Source organism: Vidua macroura, chromosome 11 (genome assembly GCF_024509145.1).
Source record: "Vidua macroura isolate BioBank_ID:100142 chromosome 11, ASM2450914v1, whole genome shotgun sequence".
NCBI classification, from domain to species: domain Eukaryota; kingdom Metazoa; phylum Chordata; class Aves; order Passeriformes; family Viduidae; genus Vidua; species Vidua macroura.
In genome coordinates, this window is record NC_071581.1 from 8531527 (window position 1) to 8556375 (window position 24849).

General features: G+C 38.0%; 1 protein-coding gene across 1 annotated transcript in view; it reads right to left on the reverse strand.

The window, feature by feature from the left end:
* Positions 1-24849, reverse strand: part of URI1 (URI1 prefoldin like chaperone) — a 41157-nt gene that overhangs the window by 15084 nt on the left and 1224 nt on the right. Inside the window, exons 2-4 of the mRNA XM_053987456.1 lie at positions 14478-14512; positions 10435-10513; positions 8013-8148 (exon numbers count right to left, since the gene is read on the reverse strand). Of these exons, the coding sequence (XP_053843431.1) occupies positions 8013-8148; positions 10435-10513; positions 14478-14512 (250 nt within the window). The remainder of the gene's footprint in view (positions 1-8012; positions 8149-10434; positions 10514-14477; positions 14513-24849) is intronic.

Consider the following 24849-nt stretch of genomic DNA (forward strand, 5'->3'; position numbering starts at 1 on the left):
ACTTGCAGTAAATAGTTTAGAAAATTTATGCATTTTGGAAAAGGCTACTCAAGCAAAGTCCATCCTTTCCCACAAGGAACACTAAGACATAGCTCAGACTTTTAGGGTATTTCAAAAGCATTAGCCTTTAAACCACACAGCAAGCTATGTGTCAAATGCACAGTCATTCTCCATTCCTCAGGCTGTTTCTAAGAAATAGCTTAAGATTCTTCTCTGAAAAAAGCCATGCATTTGCATTGCCTCCTGGATGAAAAAACACTACCAAAAAAGTATGTGATGTCTGGAGCAGTGCCAACACAGACCCAGCAGAGGACACAGCTCCTTCCACGTGCAGTCAGGGTCCTGATCCCTTTACATGACTCCTTCGTCCTCCACCAGACAGAGCAGCTTTTATTATCAGTCAATTCACATCAACATCATCCACAGCTTTTTTGGTGTCTAATACACCCTCCAGAGTCCAAATAAAAGAGAGGCAGTGACGGTTTTTCTACAAAACACTCCCATCCGTGCCTTCAGCTCTTGAACATATTCTCAGTATACATAAGCATATACATACTTGGGACTAATTTTTCCCTGGGTTTTATCTGACATTCATAGTAAACATGATGCTCAGCTGTTTCTTCACCACCACGTGTGTCTCACTCCTTGCCTGCATATCTAAATATTGCTCAGCAGCTATCTAGGTTATGCTGCTGCTGGAGCACCAGGCTGTGATGCTGCTTCCCGGACGGGTGCATGCTGGCTTGCTCTGTTAGGTGAGGACAGCAAGTAGTTACACAGTATTTTATTTTAAAATGCTGTACAAGCATTAACTAATCTGCCCAGTGCCCTGTGAGGGAGGTGAGTATAACTCTCTCCTATTTCACAGATGAAGAAACAGACAGTTTAAGTGATTTGCCCCAGGCCACACAGCGCAGCAGCGGACAGCTGGGATTACCGTGACGCTCCGGCCCCGTGTCCCCAGCCAGTCTGCTGGGCTGCTCACACCTCCCCTGCCAGAGGAAAACCAAGGCTCCTGCCTGCCCAAAGCAGAGACCTTCCCTTGGTCAGGCCCCTCAACAAAGAAGGAGCCTCCTGGAAAAAGGCTCATGCACCTAACTGCAGGGCAAGCTCAGGGTCTCGTGTTTTGAACTTGCCACAGCAAACTCTAAAAGCCTCCAAGGGAATTCACAGGATTTTGAAATATACAGGAACTAGTGAGGAATGAGTCACTACAAACTAGAGGGGTTTTTATTAATCGAGACCCCCATAAAAATATTGGTAGAATAAGAGAGGTTCCACAGTCTCCTCCTCTTACTACCCCGTGGTTTAAGCTTCTTAGAGCCTTTTAAGACGGATTGAACCAGAGGCTGTTGTCCAACTTTGTCACATCCAATAATCTGAGGAAAGTCTGACATGGCTTTCAGGTGAACCCGTGTAGTTCCTATTTACATGTCTCAGCTAAACCACTTGGAGAGACAGTTCAGTGCCACAGCCCCCCAGAGCCTCTAGGACTGTTCTCCTGGACCAGCAAAAGGAAAAGGTATTCGAACCAGAAATCATGATAAGTAGATTTCCTTTGCACAGCAGCCCTTCATATTTACAGGCAGCAAGATTTTTTTTACATTTAGATCATTCTTTCTGAGCTCCTTTATTAGTCTGAAAGGACTTGACTGGATTTCCTTATACCATGATTAGTCATTTTTAAGAAGCAGCCCTCTGCTTGCTACAAATACATTGGTAGAGGAAAAAAAATAATTGGGGAACACATTTCATATTGTTGAAATGAAGTCCAGCGAAGCCAGATTTTACACGACATGACAACGTACTAATGCCAAACTGACACAAATTCTCATCTATGCGTTTTGGCTTTAATGGGTTAATTAGCTTGGCTGGATACAAATTTTAATTATCTGAGTTTGACATTAATGTCCTTGGAGTGTTGTCTATAAGGATTTGGGGAATCATAGACATTATTTTAGTTACTTCTGGAAACTGTGTGTTACACTGGGATTTAAATAGTAAGAACATACAAGAATAGTGAGAACAGGTTGATCTATTTTGAAAAGTCAGACTTTGTGAAACAGGACAAACTGAAACGAAGCTGTAGCCTAATGTACCTGGTCTTCAGGGGAGTCTCATGGATACAACACAGGAAATAATCTCCTTTGAGGTTAGGTGACAGGACAGAAATTTCAGATTAGGCCGAACAAAGAATTCTGTATGCAATTGAGATTTAGAGTAAAGATCTTCCCGGTGCCTAACAGAGTTTCTCATGTAGAAGGTAACCAGTCTTAAGCACAGTTATTTATACACAGAGTGTTGATACAGGCCAGGAACAACCACCTACCTCAGTTACTGACAGTGGCTCAGTTCCTCCAGTGAGAGAACCAGCAGGCACAACCTGAAGGCAGAACCTCAGTAGTTCATACTCTCACCATGGAAATTATGGGTATTTTAAGTGCATTACTTATTTTCTTACTTTATAGGGTCTGCATAAGTAGATCAATCACCTGAGGGTTTTCAAATGTATTTTCAATAAATATATATTTAATCAACAACAGAATTTTTTGTAACCAATACTTTTCCAACTATCACAAGTTACTTGAAACAAGCACAACAAAAGAAAGCAGTATCTACTAGAAGCTTTTCGAAACACCCTTCTCTGTTCTTCTGTTCTTTTCTGCTCATTTTTCTAGAAATGGATTTAAGAGTGAAAAGAGAATCCTGATGACTTCTTGTATATATGGATTTAAGCTCTCTTTTTGCTTGCAACAAGACATGTAAATTCATTCCTCTTAAAAGCAATAGCACCAGTTCTTTAAAATGCAATCCAACCCTTTGTGCAGCAGCTTTTCACCCTTTAAAGACAATCTTCATTTTCTTTTCCTTGTTCCCTTGGTACCAAAACCAAAGTCATTTGGATTTTCTCCTGTAAAAATTTGTACAGGCAATTTGGCTTTAGGAACACTAAGTAAATGCAATGCATTTCTCTTTTAGGTTCACACACCTATGTAATTGCTAGAATTATCTGAATACATTTAAATTCCTCCTAAATGAAGGAGGGTGGCATTCAGACAACTCCTCTGTTGCCCAGTAAGAATCATAAAAAAGGTAAGGGCTTATTTGAATCACAGTATGTAACTTACAGAAAGGAGTCTATTCTCCTTACTTTGTTCCAGTGTGTTCTGGTTAAAATACCCAGACTGTAGTCCTGTGAGAAGCCAAACACCTCCTGGGAACTGCAGAGCAAATTTAGAGCACTTAGCACTGCATCGAATCAGCTCCTAACTTAACAAGGGTAAGGAAGGAACTGAGGGAGGTTATCAAACTAAGAAGTGATAATCACAAAAAATGGTGAAAAAAAGTTTAAAAGCACAGTGGAACAGAATTCTCTGCTGTGCAAAAAAGAGCAGAAAATTGTATTTTTTTAATACAAAAAGCAAAAGCTGAATCTTTTTGCAGCATTGCCTGCACTTTTTGTTCTTAACCCCAAAAACTGTGAGTAGAGGAGTTAGTGTTACATTATTTAGAATATCAGGGAAGATATTTTTACCCTTGGATAAAACATTAAAACCTCCAAAGGCCTCACTCATTCACAGATGGGAAATGGAAAGCCTTCCTATCATGTGTTTTGGAGACAAAACCTTTTTTTCTGGAAATGCTGATAAGGAACAAATTCAAACTGGTCCTCATCCACCCGGATCATCTCATTAAAACAATGGTATCTTTTAAACCCTGTATCCTGAGCTATCGGTCAATTTTGATTGACACAAATATTTGTATTAGGGGTTACACACTGCAATTTACAACTGGGGACTATCACAATACTGTATGTTAATGTAATCAGTATTTTCATTTCATGAATTCATTTGCAGCATGACACTGCAAGGGTATTCTTACATATACTGGAGACACAATTGCTAAGTAGTTCAACAATTCTCCTTTAAGTGGGATTTTTTTTTATCTGATAAATTTTTAACACAATACAACCACTCCTAGTTCTGTGTGCATGCTTTAATTTCCCACCTTTTAAAATGTTTAGACACTTGGAATACCTAGCATACTGAATTAATCCACAAATATTTACAAGAAAAATCTATTTAATTTCTTTCTATAGTAACTACCACAGGGACTATTGTAATGAAAAATTTCCCATCTTAAAGAATTAATGCGATTACTGATATAGAGAAGAAATGTAATTTATATCATCACAAACACGTAAAAGATATAATCCCATATTCACAAAAAGAATCTCTATTCCCTCTTTGAATTCTGAGACAATACAGTCTTGCCTTGAGGAGAACAGAAATATTATGAAGTACCTTAAGCAAGATAATTGTAGGAGAAAAAAACTACAATTGCATTATTGTTGTGCTAAACTGTGACATACTTAAAAAGCTAATTTCTTTTATTTTAATGGAATTTGGTGTGCATATCCTTTAATCTACTTCACTATTTCTTCACATTTTTACACAAAAACACATGTGTGAAGTGTTTCCCATTATCTGTATTACCTGGTTTAACGAACTGCAATGAATTTAAAACAATTAAAAATATACTTGGAAATTCTATAAACTTCACTCTATTTATTCACTATTTTGGAACTAACTAAATACCTAGAATGTCACAAAAATGCACAGCAAATTAAAGGCCTACTGCAACTCAAATATTATTCAAGAAGACACGATCAATATTTGATGAAAAAGTAACATTTGACATGAGTGACTGTCCCAAATTTTACCAAATACATTTCAACCAATCACAGTGCTTAACAATTTGCATCTAAATCAAAAGCTAAGCCAACAGAAATGTATCCCCAAAATAGGGCTTTCTACAGCTATGTCAGCTACAATGCATTTAAAATTCAGTGTAGTCACCCTTCAATTATTCCTTTCAATTAAATAAATTTTAACCAAGAAATTAATCTACTGTGGCTGGGCATTTCTCTATTCCACAGAAGCAAACATTTTTTCACTCATTCTCTTTTAAAAAGCAAATTTAACAAAACTACTAAGACAAAAAGGATGACCTAATTAGTACTAAGTAATATTTAAAGCTTTTATATATAGCACACTCTTATTGCTACCCCTAACTTCCAAGGCTTTATACTCATTGATATTGTTTGATTTATCTGGCACTACTGCTGCTTAAGCATGCAAATTCACATCCCTCCATTCTTACATGCACCCAACATACACAGAAGGAGTCAAACTGTAAAGAAAATGTCCTGTGAGCTTTGACCCAGTTACCTGTAAGGCACTGGGGGGCTCCGAGGCCAGCAGGGACAGCCCTGGTGATGAGAGGTCTCCAACACACAGACCCACGCATGAGCCAAAGGCAAGAAGGAAAACTCCCCAGAGCCAGCAAAGAAGAACACCCAAAACTGTTCTAGGCATCTCTTACCCCTTTCTACCTGACAGACTGTCCCCCTAGACAACCTGAACCCTGAACAGATGCTCTCCCACTCCTCATTCAGCAGAGTGAGACACGAGAGATGACGTGCAATGAAAATGTCTGGTATTTATTTCCTTATAGTCCCAACTCCTGCTAAAGCACTGAATTACTAGGGCTGTACTAATTAAGTTTGTTTCAGTTATCTGAACAGATCTGACCAGCTAGTTGCGAAAAAAAAACCCATCTAAATTAAACACGGTAATATTGGATAAAAAATGTAGGTCACTGAAGAAACAAACCATCAACAAATATAGCCAGGTTTATTTCAGCATGAGCGTCTCCTTGCTCTGTTCAGCCCCCAATTCCTATGTATCAAAGCCTTTAAGTACAGACTGGCCTTAAACACATGCTTAAAAAAGCTTTGCCCTGTTAGGACCTTCTGCCTGGCACACAGGACATTGAGGACTGCTGGCAGTGTAATCCCCTGCAGCGAGCCTGCCCTCTTTTTCCAGTGTGTGTGACCTACTCTCGGAATTTATGTCCAAAACAAAAAGATTATGTACAAAAAATCAAATCCCATTGTGTCAATGTGATGATAATGCCCAATACACAGCACCCTGTAAACTATGTTCCCAAAAGGCCACTGAAAGCAGAAGTCACACCTGTGAAAGCAACTGCAGTGCAATAAACACACAAAAGAGACTTTAAACTAATACTTGCCAAACATCCATCTTACAAATTTGTGCCACAAGCAGCTAATTCTTATTACATAGCAATGGCCGACAGGTCTTTCACATACATAACTTTTTTCCTTAGAAAAAACTAATAAAATCCCTAATATTCTCTAAGTTGCATTCATTTAGCATGAAAATGGTTTAAAGAGTTTAAGTCAGTTGTATTTTTTGAGGGACAAAAGTGTATCTAGGAAAGAAGTAACCCTTTTTCACAATCATATGTACTAATATGTTTTTACTGTCTAAAACTGAGAACAGTCCTTAAAAAAAAAAGTTTTTAGTTAATACCAGTGTTTTGGAGCCTCCCACTGGCAGCCATCACACAGCTGAAGTGAACTATCAGCTGAATGGAGGGTTTATATCCAGCATCAATGACTATTTTGCTTTGAAAGAAATTAGTATTTCTGAGTTCATGTTTTAAATGCAATTTAAAAGATCATAAAGGAAAGAATCCAGCATTTATTGTGTGTCTCCCAGCAGACTACTTAATGTTCAAACACCTACTATGCAAAGGTCAAATTATTTCACTGAATGCAATGGTGACAAAAGTATTCTGCAGCACTAAAAAAAAATATCAGATGATCAAAGAAAAAGATCTGGACCTGAGATCTCACAAGAATCACAATAAATAATGTAGATTCAGTTCAGTAAGAAAGAAAATTGCAAAGTTATGTCAGGAGAACCAGATTAAGAAAGATAATAGGTAAAATACAAATTACATACTTTTGGCAACGCTCTTCATAAAGAAATATTTTAAAGTAATACAGCAAATGAGTTTTTATTAAAAAATTCTCAATTCTTTTTACATAAATAGAATAGAATAATAATAATGCATAGAATTGGAAAAAAAAGCTTATTCAGATGGGGAACCCCTAGGGTATTCTGCTGCAGGCAGCAACATGGATAGCTGCAGTCAAACAAAAATCCACTGTAAATAGTTGTGGTAGCTGTAATATACACAGGGCAAAGCTGCAGTGAGCACCCACCGAGGAATGGGACAGGTTACAGGCAAACCAGTATGAAAAAAATCACCTCAAATGCTTGTCTGAAGCAAAGAAAGGCTAATAGGCACCAATTTATTTTCCATTTTGTTGTGCTTTTTCTTCCTTGACATTTACATCAAATATTTTAGGTTCTCCTTCTTTCTAACATAAAGAAGTTCCAAAGTGCACCATGCACAGCTCTTGCTCTGGTCCTGGCTCTTCAAAGCCAAGATCTCAACAGCAGCTACAAAGAGCTGGAAACCAACCCAGGAATTGCCTGTCTGCCCCTGTGACGGGTTTCTGTGTAATTGAATTTGGTGATGATCAACTGCACTGCATCTGGGGAGATCCACGAGATCACTCCTCACCAGAGGAACATCAAGGGCAGGAGGCAGAAATGCAGCTGAGCAGCAAGTATAAAAAACAACAAGCAGGAGCAAAGTATGTGTAGAGAGAGGGAAATGAAATGGAAAACTACACGGCCAAAAAAAAAAAAAAAAAAAAAACTCAAAAAAAACCACCCAACAATAATAAAAACAATTAAAACACAGGACAAGGCAGCAAAGAAATAAAAAACAAGACAAGGGAACAAAATTCAGGGAATAAGGTAACTAAGAGCAAAAGCACAAGGTAGTGTCCACTTCTCCTCTTTCTGGAAGAGAACACAGCATTTGTTACATTAAAAAAAATGAAAGGGGGTTTTTACTTAGGTTTCTTTTCCTAATTAGACATATCCAATCAAGTCTCAAGCAAGAATGGAAGATAAGGTGCTAAACTAGTATTAGACCTGAATGGGACTTCTGTTTGTGAGCTCACAAAAAGAAAAAAAAAAAGAGAACAGCATAGATTTCACTAATTTTGTGTATCAATATAAGGTACATAATTTTAACCATTAAATTATGTTCAGAAACATACATACGTTTTTTTCTGTGCTCAACCAGCTCAATAGCCTGCTTTGCTGAGCATTTGGAAAACCAGTTGTCCCCTAGCAGAACAGTGATCTCATTGGTGTGGACAAGCTTTCCTGGCATGAAGGCAAGAGGACCAAAAGGTACCTGTCAAAAGACATAGACATCACTAATGAAAATAAAACTTCAGCAATCATAGATATCTTAAGTTTTTAAAAAAAGAAAAACACAGATTTTAGAAAACTAAAAATTCTACAGCAGCTATTTAGTGAATAACTCATCATAAATATTCAAATTACCAAATCATTTTAGTATTGTACTTACAAAATCTGAAAACTTGAATTTCACCAAACAACTTGTTTTGTGACACAGAACTATAGTACAGCTAAATGCTCACTTGGAAAACAAATTCACTTCATCTGAACATATAAACCTTGATAATACAAATTATTTGAGTTATATGCAGACTACATTCATTTCCTATTAAAAGCTAGATTAGCTTTGCTACAATTTTTTATAATACTTAAATAAGTATGATCAACTCAAAGATGAGCTGCTCTTCTCAGAATCTGTCTTGCTAATAGTAAGTACCCAGAAACTCCAGTGTAAAACACTGGGGCTCCCAGCAGGACCACAGACAGTGTTTAATCTCACTCTGCTGGGTCATTCACCATGCTCAAACCTCAACCTTCCAGGGACGCTTCACAAACAACTCTCACCCTCTAACTGCTCTCCAGGCACAAGGACAATAGATAAAAGCAGGACACTTCAAGCACGAGTACATAGGTGACAAACACATTTTAGAACTTTACATCTGCTTCCTAAAATGTGAATCTCCCATTTTTACATGCATTGCAACATCCAGGACACTGGTTTTACAACTGAAGACATCTTCTACTGCCCAAATTTTACAGGCAGTGCTTGGGCAAGTCCCCTGGGTGAGGAGGAGCCTTGGTCATCCCCACCCCTGCCCCCTGCACCAGCCCTGGCATTCTGATCCCCAGGCCCACTGCCACCTGCCTGGCTGTCTGTGGGCTTCAATCATGAAATCTGGAAACCAAAATCAAATTAGATCTAAAATGGAGGTGGCATAAAGTCCACGTCCACATCAATTCTCTCACGTTTCGGGGTAAAAAGAGATCTATCTCAGATGGTTTGTACCAGCTCCCTCTACTTTATTCTCCTGCCTTCTTCCTCAGTTCCTAAGCACTTTTTTTCTCATTGTGTTTGTGCTGAAGCAGAGCACTTGGCCTAGTGGATCTGTCTTGGAAAGCAATCTTCCCTCTCTCCCATATCCAGGAGGGTCCCAGTGCTGGTAACAGTTCTCCAGCAGGCAGGACCCTGACACTAAGACTATGCAGAGTGTGCTTTTCCTACACGTGTGCCCTCCCTGACTTGGTTTTAAAGTAGCAGACTGCATGTGCTGCCTGTTCACTCTTCCCCCAAAATGATGAAAGTAAAATTAAGCAAAATTAAAAGCATATGAAAATATTTGGCTAACAGGATAGGAACTGCTTCTATACATTTAAAGCAACAGATGTGAGTTAATATTGCTGCTTCAACCAAGAATAAGCACTATCTAGCTTTCTTTAAAAATAGGAGAGCTTCTATGCTTTGAAACAACACAATCTTTATGCTTCACATCATGTGGCCACACATACACACATGACAAATGGACTACATACATAAAATCCAGAGCTGTATCACCAGCACAGCAAAGGAAAACCCTCCCAGCACTGTCTTACTAAAAACCCAACTCTGTATCTAAGCCAGGCTGCCAAGGAAGGCAGCAGTCAGGCACTGAGTGCTGAATCAGCCACTCAGTTATGTGCAGTACAACCTCCTTGCTTTCAAGGATGTATCTTGAGTTGAACCTGAGAAAGGAAGAGGAAAAAAAAAGAGAAAGAGAAGCCAATTTGTTCAAAATTTTAGTGAGTGCAAGCCAACAGGACAAATTTTACACAGGGAGCTGTGCAGTTGTTAGGGAAGATTCAGAGCACCAGAAAAGATCACTATGTCAATAGGAAGATTGGTGGAACAAAAATTAGCAGCACCTTTTTATGTAAAAATCAATGTTCTAGGGTTTATTTCCATGAATCAGGAAATACTACAGCCACTTGCTTCTCAGGAAATGACTAAGTACCGTAATTCAGTCATAATTATCGTTTTCTATACAATAGATTTACATATCAAACATGTCAGGTTTTGTGTTAAGCATTTATGTCATCAGCTTTCAGTTGTCAGTAACACTGTAATTTATAATGGATTTCAAAGAAAAGAGAAAGAAACAAAAGCAAAGGTTTAACTATTATCATAATAAATGTAACATTACTAAGTACTGGCAACCTGACTAACACCTCACCTCCAGTGGAGGCAGCCCAGGTTTTAACAGTTTTAGCCCATTTTCTTGTGTGACCTCTGCCATGTACATACCATGACATCGTAGGACAACTTGTCAGGCAATGTCTGGAGTCGTTCCTGAAGAGCCTCATAATCACTCTCCACCTTCTTCCTGTTGACAAATTCAAGTTGGTTCAATTTCACAGCTAAAGTAAAGAGTTAATGGTTTTCTGCTAGTAAATCAAAAACATACCAAAAACAGAAAAATCAACTGTTTTACTCTAACATATACAGCTGACACATTAACAACTCATTTATAAAAGACATGGGATGACAAACTTAATAGCTAGATTATTTTGTATTAAGACAGGTAACTGACTATTTTAGATTGTACATGTCTCATTCAGAATTAGAATTTTTCATGGTGCAAAGAAGCAGTACTTTCACTAGGATTTGGAGTATCTCACTCCATGTTCAAGTCCAAGTTATAACACCACCAATATTTAGAAAAAGAACTGAAAATCCAGTTTATGGTTTCTAAGAGGCAAATTCTTCAAATTACCATTTGTAATACAGAGTTCATATATTGACCTTGGTTTGAGCTGACATAAACAAGCAAAATTTTAATTAATTTTGATTTTCCCATGAACTTTGTATTCCTATCAGGAGCCAACACTCCTGAAAGATGGCTCAACCACCACAATTCTGTCACATCTTCAAGCATCTCTTCTGATACTTCTCTATCTAAATTCCAAATAAGGCTCATGCTACATGTTTCTACCCAGGAGGGAAATGGTTTGGTGAACTGGGAAAAGACATTCATTCCCTTGGCAGACACCTGGCTTTTCACAGGACTTTGCAAGAAACAGCATTTCAGTGGCTGCAACGATTTTACTGTGTGCAAAACAAGCAACTACACTCCCTCTACAAAAAGCCTTTTTTTGTAAAGGTATTTTTAAATACTTAAATTTGTCTAGAAAAAGTCTTTTAATGGACCCCTGCCACTCTAAAGATGGTCAGAAATTAGCTCCTCCATGAAGTAGCTTGCATATAAATGTCAGGTTTGATGATATTGTTTACTTGTACTTCCAAACAATAAACATATATATGGTAGTAAATTCTGCAATAAAAGGCAACTGAAAGCACAGAGCAGCACAGTTAACAATGCTGACCCAAGATGCAAATTACAGGTTTTCTGAGGATGATTCAGGAAAGCAATCTATAAATGTGCTGCAAAATGAATGTCATAGTTGATAACACAACTCTCAAAATATTACCATTGATTTTCTTAGATTCATAAGCAGAGTGAAATCTTTTTCAGCATTCATTTTGAAAAATTATCTGATACTCTTATGTTGCACTTATTTGCTTCACAGTTGAACTCTGTAACCACCCTACTTTATACCTATTTTAAGTTGTTGAACTCATCCTGAAAAAAAAAGAAATTAGGTTTTTATGCCACTTGGACATTAAAACCATATTCCACATAACTGATTTACAAAAGATGCTTCCTGCTGCTTTGCTCTGACAGCAGATTTCTCCCAGACATTTCAGGCAAGTCTTTCTGTCTGTTGCCCACATAGGAGTGAGAACATAATTCACTTCCTTCAAAGAAGGAGGACAAACTCATGAATCTTAGCAAAATGCACTGAGATGTTTTGGGGGAGGAAGGAATATAATGAAAACTTGGTGTCAACAATAACAATCAATTACTTAATGCTCTTTACAGAACCCAGCCTTCGCCTCCAGAGATCTGGATTTGAGAAATGGACTCCAAGCAGCCACTGAAAAACAAGGCCTGGCATACGTCTCAAATGCAGGAGGGGACTCAATGGAAAGAGCCTGGCATGAAAATCCCCCACTCCAAGCAGGATTAAACATTTCCATCATTTCATGGCTGAAAGTCACTCAACATTTCTTCATTAACCTGAAAAGAAGACACTAAGGTCTGACTGCTGCGTGTTACTGAATAGCCTGATCAGGGTCCAGGAGAAATCACTTGCCACAGAAGCCGTGCTACTTCAGAAGCAAAGCATCCTGCTTTTTGTACTGGGACTGCTGCCCTTTGCTGAGCAAACCTCCACCATGGCAATGAGGTCACATCCTGGCCTGGGCCATGCAGATAAAGAAAATTTCAATTGATCATTTTAAATAACTAGCCTCAAACAGCGTTACTTAAGGAAGGAAGCTCTCTCTTCATGCATAGCTGATGCTCTCACAAGCGCTGGGGTGTGCCTGTGCTACAGTCTGCCACAACAGGCAATGAAGAACCAAAAGGAACAGGGAGGAGAAATCCTGGGACTCCAGCTATGAATATGTCCCTAGAAGGGGAAATGCATGTCTGTTAATCCCATACCCAACCCATTACTGGATTCACGGCTTTAGAAATATACTTCAAAAAGTGCACTGAAAAATGGAAAAGAAAATAATTTAATGGAAATATACTGAAGCTGAGCATTTTAAAACCCTGTTGTTATTCTCCCAATTCTATTCAACATCTTTCTGTGTCACTGACTACTTAAAAGGTCTTATATGAACAAATTATTCAGCTGAAACAAGAGCACTCAGCTCTTGCACAATCAAGATCTAAATAAGAGTACTAAATTTAAAAAATTTTCTTATGAAATAAAGATTGTATGGATGCTATACAAAGTGGTTTTCTATGTAAAAGAAATCAGTAAGTTATTTTTTTCATTAGAGGTTCTACGCCCAAAACCCCCAAGTTCATGGGGTCATTGCCAGAGTTGGCACAAAAGCAAACACAGGAGCAACTCCTCCTTCCAACGCCAACACTCCCAGGCCGCTCCACAAACCTCAGCCATTGTAAAAAGGAAATAACTGTCACAATTTTCCAAACGCTCAAAAATCTGTTCAAATTTTGCAGCTTTCCGCCAAATAGTTTATTTCTGAAAAGCACTGTCTCTGAGTGGAAGAATGCACATGCAGAATTTCACACAGGAGCCAGCAGGCACAGACACTGCAAAGCTCCTGAGAAAGTGCATGAGCTGGAGATACCCTGCCTTCCTTCACCACAGCAGCACCAGTAGGCACTTCAATATTTCCCTTATTGAAAATTACTGCAGCCTCTGAATTTTAAACATAAATGAAACATATTAGTTTTAGATTATTTTTGCAAGCCAATAGTCAGAATTTAATATGATGATGTGTATAGATTGCCTTGATTTTTTTTTCCTCTTATCCAGTGCTTGCAGCCTATGTGCATTTAAACTAAAAACATTTGATACACACTAAATATAAATTATTTGCTTGGAAATCTTTCAGGCATGAAGAAAAAGCCTCTTAAAATAAATTTAAAATATTATATGCTTGATGGTGTATAACCAAAGGTTTAATCTCACCACTAAAGGGGCAGTTGCTGTGATTCTGCAATAACCCTGCAGACAATAATCAAGACAGCTCCTGTTGTTCTCTCAGTAAAATCATGGTAAACACAGCATGGATATATCGTAATTTGATATCTGTAAGATCAACTGCTATATCTCACAGTAACTCATAATGTAAGATTTCATTCACCATTAAATGTACATTTTCCTCAGATGTCATACAAAACTATTATTTACCTGGTATGTTTTCTATTAACCATAGATTGCCAACAGAGAAAAAAATGCCCAGAGATATTTTTTTTTTATAACAAACCATTTATTTTATGTATTAAAAACTAAGCTTTAGCATGTACTTTACTTGGTGGGGGGGAGGTATCAGTGAAACATTACTTTCCACATTGTTTCAGCACATGAAGGGGAGCAAGTGGAATTTCCCTACTTGCTCCATAGTTAGAAAACAATAATAATTCTATCCTGTGAGCACCTTTTCACCATTCAGGCAGATTAAGCATTCATCCAACAAGGTTACCTGGGCAAAAATAACAGATGAGATAGGTTTTTAAGGCAGAAATATAAACATTGAGGCTCACTGTATTTGTAATTCAATTGTATCAGTGAGAAATAAATATATTTTAAGGAGAGTACATTGCAATAATTCTGAGCTATCACTAACTATAACCCCCAAAACATGCTAGCAGGATTTGGCTCCCATCAGAATAAACAGCAATACTTTACTAAAACATAACTAGGTTACTCATCAGTATTTTAGACATGTAGACTTTTTTTACTTACCAGTGCTGGATTTTTTCTTGGCAGCCAGTGACCACCTGTCATTAAAACAGATAACTACTCATGAAAAAAACAAAGCTAAGCACACAGCTGCAATGTCAATGCATCAGAAACTAGAACAGGAGCTTTACAGATTTGGTGCTGCCTCTATCCACATTTTTATTTGTCAGGGCAAAGGCGTGTGAATGGTCGTTCTTAAGCAGCACACTTTATCACAGGCTAATGCAGAGTGATAACCACAGAAAAAAATTACAGCTTTTCACTTCTTATTTTGGTACAATACCTGCTCCATAACTATTACGTGACACACGATCTGAGATAAGTAGCAGTTTGTGCAATCTGCCGATCTATTTTCAGTGTTACATGTTTGCAGAATAAGAAAACAACATAAATTATAACAAGACATCAATGTAACTCCCATACTCAGTCATTAAAAAGCAAAACAAATGAATCTCACATAACCAAAACCATTTTTCCTCTATCAGTACATCAACAAATGTTTCCACTGGCCACTTTAACCTGAAAAAGCACAAATTAACTTTGTGCTGTGTAAATTTGGATATTTGACACCATGATGGGCTGCTGGCTTCTCTTCTTTCTGGGTGTTAAAAAAGGTATTTCACTTACTTCCCTATGCCATAGGCTTTCCCAAGAGATACAAAAGAATTTACAAAATAAAGCACACTGTTCAAATTAAATACTTTTATCTTTTTTAACTGCAATTTTTAGTCTATATATAGCAAACAGGTAGGATGCTGAAACCTGTGACCTTCTCTGCCACAATTACATGGAGATTTTGTCTTTCAAAACATATTCTGATCTCTGAATAATAGTTACCAAAAATACAACACAAACAATTTCATTCAATTATATGAAATGCAATGAAGCCATGAGGCAGTTAAATATGTCTAGACAGCTTCTCAATATAAGCATTTTCTAGATTTTTTTTTTACAAATTTCGTTTGTCCTATAGCCAAAATAATGCTAACATTCGAAAGCAATTAATGAGAAAATTTGCAGAGAAAACAATAACATACATTCAAGTACCACTGAAATCACTGGAGCAGATAATTCTTTTTTTTTTTCCGAACAACAGAATGAAAGACATTTTTTTTTCAGTTAGCATATGTGCAGCTTTTGCACAACAGATCTCAGACCCTGCACTTCCTACTCATGTAGGAGTAAAAAAATGGGACTACTTTGTGAGCTAATAATTCTTTAAACAGAGCAAAGTTCTTAAATGAAAAGGATCAGCTTTACATTTGTGGTTACGTTATTTCATAATCCATCAGGAAACTCAGCCAGGTAGCTCATCCCACATAAGCCAAGTTTAAATTTATCATTTGGTTTAAACTCCTACAAATCAAATGCCTAGCAAAATATCTTCCTTAATGTGCAAGGTAACTATTTTTAAGCTTGAGAGTAAATACACAGACTTGTACAGGACATCAAGCCAGAAACCTAATTCACACTATTACTATGAAGCCCATTTTAAGAGTAAAGTTTCTTCAGAAGACATAAATTGTCTGGTAACAAAGCTAAGGCACACTGGAGCTCCTCACTAACAAGTCAAGGAGTCCAAGTCTATTCTATCCACATCCTTCATCCTTTCACATTTGGCAGTGATTGTGAAGTACACAACATAATTTAGCATACAAAAATGTTTATGAAATCCTTTAAGAAAGTTTCGATTTAATTGCCCCATTTCAGATGAAGATGGAAAAGACAGGAAGCTTTCCATTCCCAATACATGACTTTCCATGCATGAAGTAAGCTGAAAGCACAAAAAGAAAAGCCCTGCAAACCATAAGAGCAGCATGTTCATTAACCTCTACATGATAATCCTTTCGTAGCTGCATATTAACTAGTTACATATTCATAATCATTTACATTATTTAGAGGACCTTCTATGAAAATTTCCAGGCTATATCCATTAGCCACAATGTTAAAGGTTGCAGAAGATAGTCTACTTAATGTTTCCAGGAAGCTTTTTTAATTAGTAAATATGTAAATTGGGCACATATGCTTTTTATGTTTTTAAGAAATAGTCCATCAGTAAAACAGCATCGGGGCATATGCTGTTTCCATCACCCTTTATCCCCCTTAAAAAAAAATTAAAAAAAAAAGAAAAAATCAATAACACCAATCAATTTTAATTTAATTCTTCTTCTTCGATATAATCTCTCTTGAAGGGATACCAAAGGGTGGAACCAACAATAAACCTTTTCACTTCACTGGCCAGCATAAAATGAGACCTTTTACAGAAGTGCTAAAATATACCACCTTAAAAATGTTGCAGGCTACACTTCTGGAACTGAAGTCTATTAAAAGAATAGAGAGAATAAATATTGAAAAAAATATGGAGATCAATTATGCATATGACCTTTATTAGGTCAGTCCCACTGTTTGGAGAACAACTTGTCTTATCACAGCAAAGAAACAAATAGATAAATATATAAACAAATCTTTGATTCTTTGCCTTTACTCAAACACAGGAAAATCATTAGTCTATCCTCCACACATAATTTATATCCAGAGTTACAATTAAAGAATGAAAACCTCTTTTAGGGTAAATAAAATAAATGACCTGCTTGTTTATTCACTTGAGTTCAATTTACCTGGACAGCTAGTGCCACCAAGTATGCCTTACTTTTAAGACATCACAGTGAAGTAGTATCAACAAACTCTGAATTCTCCCCTTTTAGGCATAAAAATGTATGAGCTTGTGAATGCACGTGGTTATCAGTGGCTTATCTACATACTAAAATATTTATTGAACTACTCTTGCAGCAGATTTAACATTACCTAATCATGGGTCTAGTTATTAAAACAGGATCCACTGTCAGAAAACATATACTATAGTTTTAAAAGAAAGCAAATAGGCAAATATCTTGTTTCCTTCCTTTTCATCAACAGCAAGTTGTTAAAATGCAGCGCTTCTCAAGCCCCTGACCCACCAGAACCACACCTGTGAGCTCCACAAGCAGCCTCTGGCAACAGGGGAGAGGCCATCCCTGCACAAATTCCTGATGGATTAAACCCAAACCCTTCCAGCAGATTATGTGCTTGTTCTGCTCTCACTGCTACGTGCCAGAGCTATTTCTAGGGATACCTGTGTTGCTGCTTTCAGGGAATCCCTCGTTTGTAGGTGTCACTAGCAGAGCACGAGGATCAGCTTTAGACTTGTGATCACATCCCAGGTGTCCCCAGTTCCACCGTGCCAGTGTGATCCCAGGGCAGATTGCAGGCTCACGACTCCAATCACCCCCAGGCAACTCCTATCACCCAGCCAAGGACTTCATTAGCTGACCAAAGACAGAGAATTTCTTCTCTGCAACACATTCTCCCTTCCCAGTCTATCTATTTATATGCTACCTTCTCTAAATCTCCTCCATGAATTCAAGCAGGCAGCACTTTGAAAAAGCAGTGCACTCATTCTGTAGGCTGAGTTACAACCACTGGCTGTGGTCAGGGCTGGGAAGGGAAGCCAGAGCTCCTAACTCAGCAGCCACACTCTACAGTCACTTCCAACATTTCCTTGGCAATGAGGACCGGTGAGAAGGATGCTGTAGCACAAAGCAGATCCTTACCTGTACGTGCCATGGGTCTCTAACCTATCCCACATCAGCCCAGCATGTCTTCACCCTCCTATACTAGGGCACTTCTTTCCTGCACCTTATTTTACCTTATCTGTTACTTCCACAGGTACTCCCATTACTAACAGCTGAATATAATTCTCTGTGGTGCTTCTGATTAACAAAGTAGTGCACAAAGAGTTCTCTCCTCTCCATTCCCTGACTACGTTGTTTTATTCAGCTACTTCTCCAAGGTGGGGGGCATGCAAGTGAATGTTTCTCCCTATTGAGAAGCTGGGCACAGCCTACAAAGGTGCTGAGTTTACCATACAGAGGGCAATTCTCTCTCATCCCTTCTGAACAGCAGTAACACAAGCTACCAAGTCAGAACCTTATTTACATCTCAGCTTGTGAAAATTTTAAGTAACAGAGCTGGTCCTGATATCACCTGCAGGCAGCTTGGGGTACCAATGCTAAACCTGCTCTGTGTGAGCCATACAGTTATGTTCAAGTCCAGAGAAGCAGAAATTTTTAATTTTCCAAGATGGAAGTAAATTCAATGAAAATGATGAAAATAAAAATGTCACATCAGATTAGGAAGAGGTCGTAAATGAATGAGAGGCCATTTCCACACCTGTTAGTATGAAGGTGGAAATGCAAAGCACAGCACAAAAACGAAGTTTCCCTTTAAACAAGTTGCAAGTTAGGCCAAGCAAATGTCTGCTGGGTCTAACATGCACACTTGAGCATTTTGCTTCAAATCTGTGGCTCACAATCTGGCTGGTCTTCTGAAATTAGAAGCTAGGGACACAGATCTAATCCCAGCTCTGATTCTGTTTCTTCTATATGGCCTTGAGCAAATCACAACCTCTCAGTCTACATTTCTTCATCTGCAAAATGGGGATAATAGTATTAACCTACCCACCTCAGAGTGTTTAATGATGATTAATTAATGTGAGAAAAGCACTCTAAAGATGTAAGAGCACTATATAAGTGATAAAGCATTATTTACCACTTGAAAAGTAATCTGAATAAAATCAGATATGCAAGTAATTTGTTTACATGTAGCAATAATATAATTTGTGACTATTTAATCTTGAATTAGTCTCACTTTAAACATCCCTTTCAATCACATTTCCAGTTACTTAGGGAAAAATGACAGTATGGAATACTTTTTGTGGAAGCAAAGCAAGTAATGAGGTGGTAATTAAAGTAAGGGTCTAATAAAGTCTAAAACCAATGACTTGCCTTCAGGAGACTGTCCCTGCCATTTGGGGCTGTAAAAATATCTCTGTTTCAACCTAGGTCCTGCTGTTCAGAACTTTCCACCAGTGTGTGCTGGTTTCCTGAAATGCAGATCCATGTTTGCAAGGCTCATGATAAATCCAACATCATTTCCATTACTGACTTCCTTCAGGTGACTCCAACTCTGCATAGTTCTAAATGTTAAATATTCCACATTCAAGTATTTACTGCAGTTTATACATGCACATGAGCTGCCTCCATCTGGAAATGTTTGCAGTATCAAAACCCTCTCTGCCATGCAACTCATGCATGAGATTTCCCTCTTGTATCCCCAAACACTAAAATTTTACCCATGAAATTACCAGTTCACATACCACTTTACATTACAAAACAGCACTAATGGGTGGTCAAATATTTAATCATCTCTTGGTAACAAGGATGTAACAAGCCACAGAAAAAAAATAAACATTTAAAATGAATTTTCATTTTTTCCTCTAGGAAACTACACAGTACTTGCCTAGAACACAGCAATCACTGATGGAGAAAGACAGAAATTAACATTTGTACAACTGTTTTTCCTAGAGCCCCATTTTCAATCAAAAAATGAAATAAAACTATTAAAAATTCTTCAGTCTGTTGGCACACTGTATGATCTAATGCAAAAGGAAGAAAGCACTTCTGAGCTCTCATATTCATTTATTAAATCATATTACTCAAAAATGCTACATTCCAACAAATTATTAACATAAAACTCCCTTTGGGTGGAAACCTTTGCCTTTTGAAGAAATATGTTTAAAAAGAATACTGCAGGAAAACAGAGAAAGAAATCTGAATCATGGCAAACATTTTTGCCTGTAGTAAAAAATCTTACTTAGAAATATAGCCACAATTTTTACCTTTCTTTACAAGAAAACAGGTGAAGATCTACTATTTTTCTATTAATTGTGGGTCTTGCAGTTTTGCAGAAAAAGTAGTACATAACTATTATTTATCAATAAATAAATACTAAGTTCTGACCAAAATTATTTTGGGGAGCTCAAAAATGCTACACAGCAAAAAACCCGATGGGCAGCAGGATGTCTTCTGCTGAGTGAGTTCTACTAACTCTAAACCAACTGAAGTGGGGCAAGCAAGGAACACAGAGTAAGATCTCATCCTTCACTGGCAGCAAGCCAGTGTCCATGTCTGTAACTTCATCTTGAGACAGAAATAAGAACTCAATATTTTAGCTGAGGTCAAGTAAATATATTTGTGTGGCTAAACCATACCCAGGCTCGCCAAGGTACCCAGAGAGCAGCAGACCAGCACAGGCACAGAACTCCTATGACCTAAGCAGCCCAACATCTCCAACAGGTTTTGCAAGCTTTGCTGGAGTTTATGGTGCAAAAACTATGCTGCTAGCAAAACTTAACTGGCTTAAAATTGCCATGAGCTGTGACACCTGCCTCCCTTTTTCTCAACTAAACCTGCAGACATAGCTGCAGGCTGTGGTTCAGCTTTCAGCCACAGTCCTGAGTAAACTCTGCATCATCCCTCCCTGGCTCCTGCTACTCACTTCCACTGTCTCATCCTCCCAACCCCGAGACGATCTGCTGACAGCCATTTGTAACCAGATCAGGAATCCACAGTAGATGAAAAATAGTCCGGGAAGGAGGGGAAAAAAAAAAAGGGAAAAAAGGTCAACAATAAAGTTTGTTTTTAAGCTGGATCCCAGCCCAGTTCACTGACCACTGTCACAAATGTGCCACCCTAGAACTGCTAAAGTTTGAGTGAAAAAAGTACATGCAAAAAGATTAACAAGTTGTTCAAATTTAAGTCACTTGGAAAACTCACATTAATGAAAAATTTGAGCAAGTATCTGAGACTGTTGCTCCTGTGCTGCAGCCTATGGTAACAGACAAGAGGAACTACAAAAGCAGCACCTGCACAGTGCAGCAGTGTCCCAATGCAACCAAACAAACACGAAGCCTTAGCGTACCTGCTGCTCTTGAGGGCATCAAGAGGTAAGCTCTGAGCCAGCAGATCCACCTGCAACACTGACTAAACAGACTAAAAACTCAGACAAAAACAAAGTACAATTTCACAGCCTCAAAGGATTGAAGAAGTACTTGAGATGAGGAGCATCCAAACAGACCTGAGAAGTACAGGTTATGAGCTGAACCTATGGAATGGAGATCTGCAAAGATACTGAAGACCATTCCCAAATGATACCCTGGTCACTGCATCTACTCACAGCCTCTGAAGACAGCTGTAAGAGCAGCACAATTCAGTGACACTTAAATTTTGTGCATATAATCTCATCTACACATTTTACCAATGAGTTTGAACACACACAGGATTGCCCTCTCCAGAATAAAGGCAATGCTCTTAAAACTCTTCTGTCAAGTCTCCTCCAATTACCATTAAAAAACCTACTGAAGATCTGTTAATTTATTTCACAGTTCTTGGCACTATATAAACTTGTGGGTATTTAACTCATACTAATAAGAACATGGACAAATATTGACTAAAAAAGTAAAACTGATGATCAATTAACACTGGAGGAACAATAAGTATTCCACAAAAAGCTTCCAGATCATGACTGAATTAGTGCTTTTACTTGAATGCAGCACCTGAAACAACATTACTGGAACCAGTGGACAGGGTGGAGTGTATGTCATCACAATTTCCAAAAAGGTAATTGTCCAGGTACCTTTTAAAAAGGAATAGGGCAAATAAAACTTCACACAGGTTCTTTTTAAAAGAAGCAAATCAAACCAAGCTTTAGACACTGTTCCCTTTTCTCAAACAGTTATTGTACAAAATGAAGTCCTGCTGCACTGGTGGCTCATACCCAGGCTTTCTCTGGATTCTGTGAACTTGGACATAGGTTGGAAAAAGTGCCACCCATGGCACTGCACTGCACTGGAAAGCACATCTCAGTCTCATCTGTGAGTCTGCAGGCAAGCACTTCCTGATTTCCAGTGGCTCCTGCACCAGCATCAAGTGAACAAGACCCCACTCTGCTTCACTGCTCCTCTTCAGACTGCAGGAACAGCTCCAAAACTGCCAAGCTGCTGATTTCATAGCACAGATATTACTTGGAAAAGACAAACAGAAGCAGTCAGCCCCAGAAGTAAATCACGTAAGAAGAGGAAACACTTTAAAAGAGTGTAAGCTTAGGATTCTGTGATTTGTTTCCCCATAATCCACTAACAAGTATTTTAACTGTCAAAAAACTTTAAGTACCCAGAATCTTGAAAATCATTTGGAAATTAAAGATTTTACAGCTCTACCATTTAAATTCATAAAAATTAAGAATATGTCATAATGCACAATGGCCAACGAGTTACAGTAAGAGCTGCACTCAATCTAATTGTGCTTTGCTGTCATGGTGAGTGACAGGAGAGTCACTTCCTTGTCCTAATTTTTCTACAAGGAAAATAAAAAAGTGTGTTTGTCAGTGCAATACAAAAAAAAAAAAACCCATATTGCCATTTAATACTGGAATCCTTTAGATTCTCCATGCCTGAGTCTGCACTCTGCAAATGTCTCTTGGGTCTAATTGGCTCTGTAATGTCTCCCATTACACGTATTGTCATTGCATTGCTCAGAAACTATAGAATATATCATCCCACTGTAAATTCACTGTCTACACAAGTCTTTCCAAATCATACACATCTGACTTGTCAACTTCCCATCAGTTAGTAATCCCAACCCACTTGATTGCAGGAATAAATGTATATAAAATATTATGTTTTAAAAGCAGGCCCTATAGCATGAGAAACCTCCTATTTAAATATTCATTTTATAATTTCTGTACTAACTTGCAATAGATTTACCACAGTATTTTCAGCTAACATATATTGCTTTTACAAGTAATCCATGACACATACATTATACTCTTCTTACAGAAATATTCAAAACTTTACGCAGGCATTGTGCTTCCAATGATGGTCTTTATCATGAAAATTACTAGATATTCTTCTATAATTTATCCCCAAGATACACATTCTAAGTCATGTTTTTATACAAAGTGCCTTTAGTAGAAGCACTGAAAATTGCTTTTAACAGTTTGGTCTTACTATCATCACAAATTAACAAGATGAAATCTGTCCAACAGGCAAGCAGTCCTAAACAAGAATTAAAATTACTTTTCACCAGGGGTCTTAAACCTAGAAGTTGCAGCCTCCATCTGATTAAAGATAGAAAGTCATGGACATCCTTTTCTTTCAGTATTTTTAAGCAGGAAGGAATCCTCACTTCACAAGTTCTCCAGGGCAGCTCTTTAGCACTTAAAAGCTCAAACCCATTGCTGAACCAGGCTTGTACAACGGCCTGGGTGTTAAAATAACCAACCACAAATCAAATATTATCTTTAATGCTGCAGATAGGTACTGCTGTATTCCACAATTCCACATAAACTAAAAGTTGCCTTCAGATTAATGGGAATAAATAGGTTTCCTTGTACTTAATCAAGCATCACTGGGACAGCACAACATCCCAGTAATTAAAAGAAATGTATTTGTCTGCCAGTATATAGAGATATTGTTCTGGCTAAGTAACTTTACTATTTTCTATGGTCCTCACACTACAATTACTAGTTTACTGAAGTACTGGGAAACTAATTCACTAATTCTCCTTCATCTTTGTGCTGAGACAAAACAGAAGCCTTCAACTTCAGTGATTCTGTGGGAAAAATACGGATCTCTGAGAAGAGGCAGCTGAAATGAAAAGACCTCCTCCATCTTAAAATACAATATTTTTGTAACTGAAAATACCGTTGTAATCTAATTATATATATTCATTGCATAGAGGGAAAGTCTACTATATCTTCATCACGACACTCCATTGTAACCAAGATATGTAGTTCTTTAGTATAATTTCATATTGAAGCTGAAGTGTTCCATTTTTTTCAGCCAATTTGCAGAAATTATGTAAAGTTTCCCTATGATAAAATATAACTTTGGTACATCAGCCTAACAGAGGCTTAATTAATGGTCTCCTGGGTCTCTTTTCCACTGGAGCAGATCTGTTTAAGAAGAGTCTTAAACTTGCTTACAGAGGGGTCTTATCATGAACTAGGAGCAATCCTCTGTGGCTATGGCAGACGTGCGCTTATGCATTAGGCCTGACACTAATGTACCAGAGAAATTATTCTTCACCAGATTCCACCACCCTGAAAATTAACCAAAGGAGCCCAAGCAGGCGAGTTTCTATCACCAATTCTTGGCACGATGGGTTCCAATCCGTGCAGGGCAGATGATGCAGAGGATTCTAGCAGACCCTCTTACTGCACATCCACATAAACGGTCAGTTGGCTACACAGGTCTTTTAGTAATGATCTAATGGGTATTCAAAAGTAGACACATTTGTGCGCACAATATTCCACACAAGGCACATTTTTATACCCCATAGGTGTTACTCACTTTTTCTCAACTAAACCAGCATGTGACAAAATACAGGCTGGAGATAAAATCCTTCCATTACAACTGCGGAACTCTAATGTGCATCTTACCATTTTAAAAAAAATTTAATCCCATGAGCAGAAAAAGTGAAAGGTCTGCAGACTGTAT